Source organism: Cupressus sempervirens, chromosome 2, assembly GCF_028749045.1.
Source record: "Cupressus sempervirens isolate cs-2001-9-10 chromosome 2, ASM2874904v1, whole genome shotgun sequence".
NCBI lineage: Eukaryota > Viridiplantae > Streptophyta > Pinopsida > Cupressales > Cupressaceae > Cupressus > Cupressus sempervirens.
Window position 1 is genome coordinate 643,225,145 of NC_143119.1, and position 10,927 is coordinate 643,236,071.

The following is a 10,927-nucleotide window of genomic DNA, read 5'->3' on the forward strand; positions in this document are numbered from 1 at the left end:
AAGCTATAAATATCAAGAAAGCTCAAGATCAAGCACCCTTTCATCTCTTTCAAGATTTTTCCCCTCCATATCCTATATCTTGTCCACCTCCTAAGTATGATGAAGATACCACTTCCATTATCTCCCTTGAGCTTACTAAAAATTATGAGAAAATTTCTCTTCATATGTTATCCAAAGCTACTTCTCAAGATCAAAGCATCCCCTCATGTTCTACTTCTCCACATCCACTTCAAAATTGTGCTCAAGCTTCAAGTGCTTCTATTAAAAATGTTGTTCCTATCAAAGGTACTCATGAGTCTATTGATGGCTTTGACCATGTTGCTCACTCTAAAGATGTTGATATCCCTTCCCACTATCCCTTTGCATCTTCTAAATCTATCCTTGGTCCTTATCCATCTAAGCTAAAGCATTCAAACCTTTCATCCATATTGGGGCCTTATGTTCCTCCATCTCCTACATTCACTCCTAGCTCATTCCCTAGCTCTCCTATAATACCTCAAGATCAACAAAGACACTCATCCTTGATGACTTTTCACCCATCTATACATCTAAACCAGTTATATCATCCTTATTCATCCACAAATCCCATGTGCTTTGAAAGTGAGAATAAACATAAGAATCCATTAAAAAAGAAAGATCACTATGTCCCATCTAATCAACATGTGAATGCTAAGAAGGAGAATGCACAAAAGAGACCACAAAGGTCCACTATTAAAAAAGCTAAAAAAAAAAAAAAAAGGGTTCCTAAACCCATTATTGAAGAAATGTGTTTTAAAGTATCCAAAGGAAAATCTAAAGCTATATGGATTCCCAAGTCTCTTTTAAAAGACTTGAATATTGAAAATACTTCAAAGTTGACATTCAAGCTTCCAAAGGCTTCCATTCCATCTTCTTCCAAAAATCTTTCTAAAAATATTCCAAATCTTTCCACTCCACTTTTTTCCAAATCTCTTCTACCACCTCATACATCTAAACCTCAAGCTACTTCATCCATGATTCCTCTATCATTCCAATACCCTTCAAGGTGTGTGTCAATGTTGATCTTGTCCAATATTTTAGCTACCCTCATGAAATCCTCTAAAGCTTACACTTACTTTCTATACATGAACTATTATCCTCCATATACTCTTCCTACTACCATTTCTCTTTCATCACCCTATCAACATCTTTGAGCATACCTTTCTATGGTCTTGGCTTATCATGACTTATCTTTCTTATAGGAGCACTATCTACATTCAAATAGCTTGAGCTCTTTCTAAAAATTCAAAAAAAAAAAGAAAAAGGAAAAAAGAAAGAAAAAAAAAGAACAAAGAAAATGTGCCTTAGTGAAAACTACTTCTTGTGGCACCTTGGTAGCAAAAGTAAAGAGAAATAAATGCGTCCTACAGTGAAAACTATATCTTGTGGCACCTTCAATAAGTACCATGATGAAAACCTGGTAAACAAGCATCATGCATAATTTTTCCATTATCCATCTATCCCCTATTCTCTCTTTGATCTTGACAATGTTGAGCTATCCTTGCGTATTGGCTATCTTATCTATCGCTCACCCCATCCTTCTCATTCTCTCATATCGTTCACATCTAGCTTCATTCTTATTACTCTATCCCATCGCTATCATGTCTAGTTGACCCCTTGGTCTTGATCACAATAAAATAAATCATGGTTCTCATAGGTTTCTTGACATGGCTACTCTTTTGGGCTACATGCTTCATGCTATCTCACTTGTTGGCTTCACTGCTTATTCTACATGCTATCTTGCTCATTACTTCCATTTCTTATCCAAAACATACTTCATTTGACTATTTCACCTCTTTCCGTAGCTTGGGTACTCTTGAGGAGTCAGTCCTTGAGGATCACTTTCACTTGCTTCATACTCCTTTCTTATCCATCTTTGTCTATCCACCAACTTTCTGCTCCATCATGTCCTACACCTTGCTAGACATTGGGAGAAAATGATGTGATCTTGCTTGAGAACTAGTAATCTCTAAAAACCTTCTAAAAAATTCAAAAAATCATATATGATGCTGAAAAAATCCTAAAAATTAGAAAATGTCCTGAAAAAATGATCATCTTAGTGAAACCCTAGCAATAGGTACTTTGATATATCACCAAAAAAATCAAAAATAAAAAAATACAAAAAAATTGAAAAAAAGTCCTGGAAAAAATCTACCAAGTGGTGAAAACTTGGAAACAGGTGCTACTTGAGACCCTTGCACCTATGTCTATCAGTCTTAATCACACACTTTGCTACACATTTCTTGTCCTCGTCTCAGGGGCACAACTGCTTAGCCTATTGAGTATTCTTGTGCATTAGGGTTTCTTTGACAACTCACAAAACAATGTTTCTCAACACTTCCCCCACCTTGACATTAAGTGTTTTTCAACACTTTTCAGATAGTTCACTACGATCTTCGATGTCGCGATATTTCTCACTATCAGAATCAAGTCTTGACGAAATGGCCAAGTGACTTACACACACACACACACACACACACACACACACTTAAACAATTGAGATATGCTGATCTTTATCTACTTTGTGTGTTGTCTATGATGATTTCTTTACTATATGTTCCCTACCTAATAGTCTTTTGAGGATGTCATTGACTAGAAGAATGGGGGCATGGGGCTTTTTTTCTTGATTTCTTCTTGTGGGTATACTTTGTTTGTCTATAGTATTGTAAGCATTCATGCTTGTCCTATTCAACACTTTGACTTATAAACGTATCATTCTTGACTGTTTCGCAAGACCACACTCAGGGTTATCTTGGCGCTTATGCCTTGATACAGGTGTAATCTTGCTAAATCAAACTTAGAGAATCTAATCGCGTAGTTATCATGAATTACATGTCTTTGATGCTTAGATTAGATTTCCACATGATTATCTGATATTGATCATATTCATATTTTCATAGTTATACTAGTGATAATTATATGATCTCAAGATGTCCCTCATAAACGCTCAATGATGAAATTAAGAGTCTAAATGTTATACACTTCTTGTTGGTAAACCACTTTGCATATTAGCTTGCATTTTAGGTTCATTTTCTAGCTTAGTCTTGCATTCTTGCATATGGGGAGAGCTCTCTCTTCATCTTTTCATAGACATATCGGCTAACTCCTTTCATATATTTCTTTATTTTCTCCTTGTTCATGTCTTTTCACCTTCTTAATCTTTCGCTTCATCTCTTTTTTATCTTATCATCACATTATATAAAATTTTGACCTCTTAAATAATTTCGATGTCTTGAATTCATTTTTGGGATCAAAATCCAAATTCGAGTTCATCTTGATGGTCAAAATTGTCTTTTAAAATTCTACTTTCTTCTGGGCAGTTAGCTGACCTTTTGAGGTCTAATCTTTGAATCATCACTAGGGCATCCTCATTTCTTCATGTCTTCATCATTTCCATACTTCATATCTACTTCAATTCACCGTTTCATGTCTAAAATCACCTTTCTACTCGTTTCGACCTAATTTTTATGCTATATCCTTCAAGGTCAACTCTAGTCAAACTGGGGCATTTTATTAGTTTCTTATAGTCATTCTTGGGTTCTAATCATCTATCTATCATCTTGGACATTGCTATATTCTAATTTTCTCATGTCTAGCTGATTGCTGCATCCCCTTACCTCATTTCGATTTCGATCTCGAGGGGGCAGAAATACTGTATCGCTGATTGCTACAGCGATCTATTTCTTGGGAGCATTTGTTTGATCTTCTCACTTGTTCTCGATCTATCTACTTTGCTAAGTGTTAGCATTCTTCTTGAATTCTGACATCATCTCTTCCTAGTGTTCAGTACTACCGCTATTAGGCTTTACATTTAGGACTCACTATCACTTTCTACATTTCGTTCTTTGGAATCAGATATCTATATCTATTTTTTGCCTTCTTGGCTTCTATTTTTTTTGACATAATGTGTTCCCAGATTGATCACACCTTAGTCAAAGAGGGGCAAATGTAATCACCTAAAAATGGTCATCTAGACTATTAGCTCCCTTCTCAACATTTTGGCTAAATTAATTAAATAATTTACCTAGACCAAATTGCTAATAATCAATCAATTTGATTATAACCTATAGTTTGACTATGCTATCCTAAGTTCATTATTTGATTAAAAGAACATGTCCCCTTTTAATTAAATAAAAGACCCTATTCTTCTAACCCACTTAAAGTGCACACATAAAGTCTTTTTTCTATTTTGCAATTAAAAGAAAAGGCTCTGTGACTTTTGTCTTATATGACAAGTCAACTTATATTCTATTGGTTGACTTGTGTGTGCACATGGATCACTCGTCTTTTCAAATTCCACCGTTGATCATCCACCATCTTCATCTTGATCTCTACCGTCCATATGACTTTAAAAGGGAGAGAGCTTTCCCCCTCAAACCATCCATCTTTTGAGTATTGTTATGTTGCAAATTTTCTAACAGGTTTCTTTAGAGCTTTGTGGAGAACTTATATTTCTTGTCTACATTCTCTCATACCATAGCATTGTAGCTTAAATTCATGTTGCATGTTAGTTTAGCTTCTATTTTGCAATAGTCTATCTCACATAGCTTAATATTTGGATTGGAACAATCTCATACATGTTTTAGCATAGCTGCATTTTGCATTTTCATCTCAGCTAAGTTTCTATACTTGCATTGCATTCTTGCGGAACTCGTTGAGACATTTGCATTCTTGCATCTTGTCTTTGTAACCTTCCATTGCATGGTCTACTAGCAAGAAGAGTATTCCTAAGGCTCAGCTGAGAGCCCTTGAACTTGAAATACACTCTCTTGCACTCCGTGGATAGGGAGCTCTAAGCCAGCATCCAAGCATTCCAAACTCATGGAATCGTTTGGATAGAAGGGTTTAGAGTGGGACACTTTCGAGTGTACAATTAATTTGTAACCTGAGATTGAAATCTCGTATTATGTAAATTATTCATGAATATTTAATAAAATTAATATTGAAATATTATAGATGTGTTGTGGTAGGAAAGGTGATGATCTTTCATGCAGATAAGGTCACTATTGTAAGATGACCATCTTAACAATGGTTTTACTTGTTGTCATGTGTTTCTAAAGTCTTAGAACAAATGATGACGACTTACTCAAGATTGATTACATTGGATTAAGATCCTGGAATATTTTGGATATCTTGATTATCATTGTATTCAGTCTCAAAATAGACAAGAATAGTGATAATAGTTGATCGAGTGCATTACTAGGTAATATGCATTCAATCCTCTTTCTTCTAAGAGGGAGTGTTTAGAATATAGCTACAAACTCTCTCTCTCTCTCTCTCTCTCTCACACACACACACACACACACACACACACACACACACACACAATATCCTGATCATGACTCACCAAACCATATATATTCTAATCAATGGTTGTGTGGATAATCAATCAATCACAGTGACATTGCATTCTCTGCAGTAGTCATTGGGTTATCAAGTATTCTATCTCAGATTGGATATATTTAAAGTTATCAATATCAAGCAATTTTTGTTTCATATTAATAGAAAACCAAAGATCATAAAGACTTCAAGAATATACATTATAAGGTCTTAATAACTGTACAAACAATATTTCAAATTTAATATTCTGAGGTTAAATTATTCTCTAGAAATGATCCATAGATTTAACAGAATAAGGACTTTCAATAGAAAGTAATATACTTTCTATCAAAAGTATCTGTGGACTTCTCAACTTAAAATAAGTGGGTTTAGTTTTTTGGAGGAATTTTGTCGTCCAAAAAAGTGTAACCCATGATTGGGGGTTCACCCCAATATGTTGTATGTCAATGGATATATACAAGTTGTAATTTAATTTCTATATGTGCACAAAGAGAATACCTGATGTGGGTTGCAAAAGTGAATTGACTAAACGATTCATTTGTTGGTGAGCCCTTGAAGTGTAGCTTCATTTTTTGGTACATGATGTCCCTTGCATTAGTGAACATATTAGCAAAAATGCCTTTGCAAAGAAAAATAAGCCTTTGAACACATACAATGACTAAAACAAAAGCTTTACCAAAAATCTCACCTCTTAAATTATTTCTATTATATTGATAAACTAATTGAGAAACACTTGAAATATCTTAGAAACATCTTATAAACACTCTTCTAATTTTCAAAACAACTATAATGACATATAATTTATTTTGTAATAATAAGACAATTAAATGAAAAAATTAAAATCATAGATTTTATAAACTTCTTTTAGCTCTCAAACATATGCTTCCAAAATTTAGAATATGAAATATTTACATATGGTATTTCATCGTACAAATTCTCTTACTATAAAATTTCACCAAATCTTTTCTACTAATCTTCTGCATCACTAAGGAGTGTGAGCAATGACAAAAATAGGTTAATAATGTCCAAGTACAAGGATACTGCAGCCCAAACATATTCGTCATATGAATACCGCTTAATCAAATTGTCGGTATCATAAATAATGTAACCACTAAACAGTATTGAAGCCAATGCTCCATATATCATCATAGATAGCTTTCCTAGTGGAAAAATAACCTGCAACAAAATTCAAGTAAAAATCAACCTAGTATTTGATAATTTAAAAAAGTAAAATTACAATAACGCCAAGAGTAAGTTTATAGAAAGTTTACAACAAAGTTTTGAAAGGAGAAAATGTCATTAAGTTTCTTTATGTAAAATTATAGTGAATTGACTTATACGTTATATTAAATGTAGTATTTGATTGGTATAGTAAAAGTAATTTGTTTGTAAGATAATTGTAAAATGGATGATAATAATTAAGACAAGAGTCTATTATACAAAGGTAAATTGTGAGCCTTTTATTTGATAGATTTTAGAAGCTTCTTATTTGAAATTATTTGAGAGGTCTTAGATTTGAATATACTCTACTTCAATAATAATCATAATTGTGATGTGAATATCAGGATTTAACTGTGTGATTTTTGAGTCAAACTCGATGACCCATATTTCATGAGTAGTGATTCAACATGAATCCATCTCTCATGAGAATAAATGGAACACTTAGCACTCATTGGATCTAGGTGATGCTCACAGGAGTGAAGCACCGGGACTTCCCGGGAGGTCACCCATCCCAGTACTACTCCAGTCTGAGCGCGCTTAACTACGGAGTTTCCTCCACAGTTAAACCCAAAGCTTGCAACCCCATTTGCAAAACCTTCACCAAGTGTTGTGCCTTATGAACCATTCATTAGAAAGCCCCTTAAGCTCATCAATTGATAAGTAGGACATTATCAATTGATGAGCTTAAGGGGCTTTCTAATGAATGGTTCATAAGGCACAACACTTGGTGAAGGTTTTGCAAATGGGGTTGCAAGCTTTGGGTTTAACTGTGGAGGAAACTCCGTAGTTAAGCGCGCTCAGGCTGGAGTAGTACTGGGATGGGTGACCTCCCGGGAAGTCCCGGTGCTTCACTCCTGTGAGCATCACCTAGATCCAATGAGTGCTAAGTGTTCCATTTATTCTCATGAGAGATGGATTCATGTTGAATCACTACTCATGAAATATGGGTCATCGAGTTTGACTCAAAAATCACACAGTTAAATCCTGATATTCACATCACAATTTGACTAGCTGTGGAAATCATGTCCTACTTATCAATTGATGAGCTTAAGGGGCTTTCTAATGAATGGTTCATAAGGCACAACACTTGGTGAAAGTTTTGCAAATGGGGTTGCAAGCTTTGGGTTTAACTGTGGAGGAAACTCCGTAGTTAAGCGCGCTCAGGCTGGAGTAGTACTGGGATGGGTGACCTCCCGGGAAGTCCCGGTGCTTCACTCCTGTGAGCATCACCTAGATCCAATGAGTGCTAAGTGTTCCATTTATTCTCATGAGAGATGGATTCATGTTGAATCACTACTCATGAAATATGGGTCATCGAGTTTGACTCAAAAATCACACAGTTAAATCCTGATATTCACATCACAATTTGACTAGCTGTGGAAATCATGTCCTACTTAATAATCATAATTGTTAATCTTAACTTCAGCTTCTTACCCATTTAAAAAAAAAAATTATATGAATTAAATTTATTCCTCTGAATATTACCATTTTACCCTGCGTACCTGAATTAATATGAAAACCAGAAGCACCATCAATCCAGTAAAGAGAAAGGGTCCAAGAAAGAAGAAATCATGGCCTCTGCTTGCTGCCCAGAATGTATAAGCCGTCAAACTCAGCACAACCACAGCAGTTAAAATCGCTGACTCAAGTATCACTTTCCCTGTGGTCGCAGAAACCCAAAAGACAGTCACCAATTTTCTTTTCCCACACATTAACAATTCAGGAAAATAACTTGAAACCCACCAAGAACACAAGAACAAACCCCAAAAGAAATCCTTACCGCTGGTGAAAGCACAAGTCAGCCCAACAGAAAAGCTGATGCAGAGAGTAAAAAGCGCCAGGAGAAAAAGATTCAGAGGATGCATCTGCGAGAAATAGAACAGAGGACATAACACTGCAAACAAAGAAAAAGCAAAAGTTGAAAAAAAAAAACCAATGTGTAATGCAGTATACTACAAAATAATGGTTTACTTACAGATTAGGGCAAAAATGACTGAGAAAGGTGGAAAAAATGCAGTAGAACAGAGTATAAATGTTTACTTACAGATAAGGGCGAAAATGATGAGATGTATGTTGCAGTAATTACAAAATAATGGTTTGCTTACAGATCGGAACGAAAATTATAAGAAATATGTATGATGCACAGAATTTACAAAATAATGGTCTAATTGGAGATTAGGACGAAAATCATGAGAAATATGCATAGTACAGTAGATTATTACTTATAGATCAAGGTTGAAAAGACGAGAAATACGGAAAATGCAGCAGATTACAAAGTAATGGCTCTACTTACAGATTAGGATGAAAATCATGCGAAATATGTATAGTGCAATAGATTTAAACAACGATTTACTTACAGATTAAGCAATAATGATGAGAAATGTGTAAAATGCAGCACATTACAGCTCTTCATAGTTTACTTACAGATAAGGCGAAAATCATGAGAAAATTGTATTATGTAGTTAAATACAACGGTTTACTTAAAGATAAAGGTGAAAATGATGAGCAATACGTAATGCTTTACTTAAATAATGGGGCGAAAATAATGAGAAATATGTATAATGCAGTAAATTACAACAACGGATCACTTACACATTAAGGCGAAAATCATGAGAAATATGTCAATTGCAGAGGATTACAAAATACTGGTTTACACAAAATCATGAGAAATATCAGAAATACGTGAATTGCAGAGGATGACAAAATAAGTGTTTACTTACAGATTAGGGCGAAAATCATGAGAAAAATGTACACTGCAAGACCGGCTGGAGTGGAGGCAAAGAAATGAGCAACCGGATGAACAAAGACCATGACCGCGGCCACGGCAGCGGTGAGAAGCAATTGCAGGCTGAGAATTGCGTATATTTTTCTAATGAAAGCCCAGCGGAGTGGGGTTTCGTACACCGGCTGGTCGGGGTAAAGAGCCCTTCCTCCTCCGCTCTCCACATCTCCATATGACCGGCTGGTTGTGTTCTTGGCCCCCATTATCACTGTGTTTAATGGATTCAAGGGAAGAACAGAATACCAGAGAGAATTTTGAACTTATTTTTTTTGAACAAGATGGAAATTTTGGAGAAAAAATTGCAGTTTGCAGAAGGGGTTTTGTAAGAAGAGAATAGGCGCGGAGATAAGGAAAGAATATTCAAGTACTGGGAGTACACAGCATGCTTGGCTTATTGCTTTTTCCTCCCTTTTTATTATTACCATATATATAGGTTTTATTCTTCTATTTTTTTTAATGCCTGATAGGTAGGCTTTACTTTTTCTTGCCGAAAGTTTGTTAGTTCCTGCTATTTGGGGCCATATTTTTCTATTTGACCGGTCAATTAGCCAATCACGATAATGAATTAAAATTTCAGTGGATCAAAATATATTGGATGCCGGTATCCTCCATCCAAATTGTACAATTGACCAATTTTCAAAAAAATCGAAAATATGATTGATTTTTTTCTGAAAATTTCAGTGTTTGATCATCATGATCTACATAATGTATAGTCAAAAACAACAAAATTTTTGGAGAAATTTGTATCCTTCTTCACCAAACTATATAGAAATTTGGAGAAGGATACAAGCATCCATCAAAGCATAATAGATAGAGAAATTTTTGAGATGTAGTTACAACCTTCCTTTTAGACATGAACCCAAAATATGGAAGTGTAGACAAGAAGCATGAACTATTTCGCAGAATGATTGAAAGAACTTTGGTTTCATCAACTGCAATGCAAAAAGCACAAAAAACCTAATGACATTCTAGAGGGGTTTCCTTTGTTTCGTTAATGATAGGTCCACACCTTGATGCCACCATAGCAAGGGCACCCTTCATCCAACCTAAGACTTCTAGATTTGGCTTGTTTTGACTTAAGAGCTTAGCATCTTTTTTGTCATCAACATAAGCACTCATGTGCCCTCTAGCCTCAATTTTGAGCCTTGACTCAAAAATGTCATCCTGGTCTACAGAGAAACTATTTCTTTTGTCAAGGGCTTTCATAAATAGGGTGAGCACTAGTGATGTCTTTCTCACTTTTGTCCTTTGTGGGTTTTTTTATTAACCACTTCAACTGTTGCAGTTCTAGGACTGATTTCATCTGCAAAAGCCAACAATCCTACCTCTCGAGCTTTTCAACTATTCAGCCTTTGTTTCTTCATGCTTTGGTTGGTCAGATTTTTTCTTTTTGCTATGGTGATTATTCTTGGTGGATGTTGGCTTGCTCTTGACAAAATACAAAAACAATGAGAAGGATTATCTCTTTGCAATGTTATCGGAAGCGCATACCTTAGAATCTCTGGCTAATGTTGCTATTAGTAATGATTACTGTGGTGGCGGTGGATACCTAAGAGGAAACCCCAA

At 35.2% G+C, this 10,927-nt stretch overlaps 1 protein-coding gene across 1 annotated transcript; it reads right to left on the bottom strand.

The window, feature by feature from the left end:
* Positions 1-6,186: 6,186 nt before the first annotated feature.
* LOC149575016 (protein LIFEGUARD 2-like) lies at positions 6,187-9,727 on the bottom strand. Its single transcript, XM_089814873.1, has 4 exons — positions 9,300-9,727; positions 8,360-8,473; positions 8,082-8,239; positions 6,187-6,534 (listed from the first exon to the last, which is right to left on the bottom strand). The coding sequence occupies exons 1-4, from the start codon at positions 9,562-9,564 to the stop codon at positions 6,328-6,330; spliced, it is 744 nt and encodes a 247-aa protein (XP_089670999.1). The 5' UTR covers positions 9,565-9,727; the 3' UTR covers positions 6,187-6,327.
* Between the last annotated feature and the right edge of the window lie 1,200 nt (positions 9,728-10,927).

Excerpts from the sequence above, each read along its gene's own strand:
- LOC149575016 (XM_089814873.1), bottom strand. The coding sequence starts at position 9,564 with ATGGGGGCCAAGAACACAACCAGCCGGTCATATGGAGATGTGGAGAGC. Across the intron at positions 8,474-9,299 it reads CATGATTTTCGCCCTAATCT|TGTTATGTCCTCTGTTCTAT; the intron begins GTAAGTAAACAC and ends CTTTGTTTGCAG. Across the intron at positions 8,240-8,359 it reads GACTTGTGCTTTCACCAGCG|GGAAAGTGATACTTGAGTCA; the intron begins GTAAGGATTTCT and ends CTGCGACCACAG.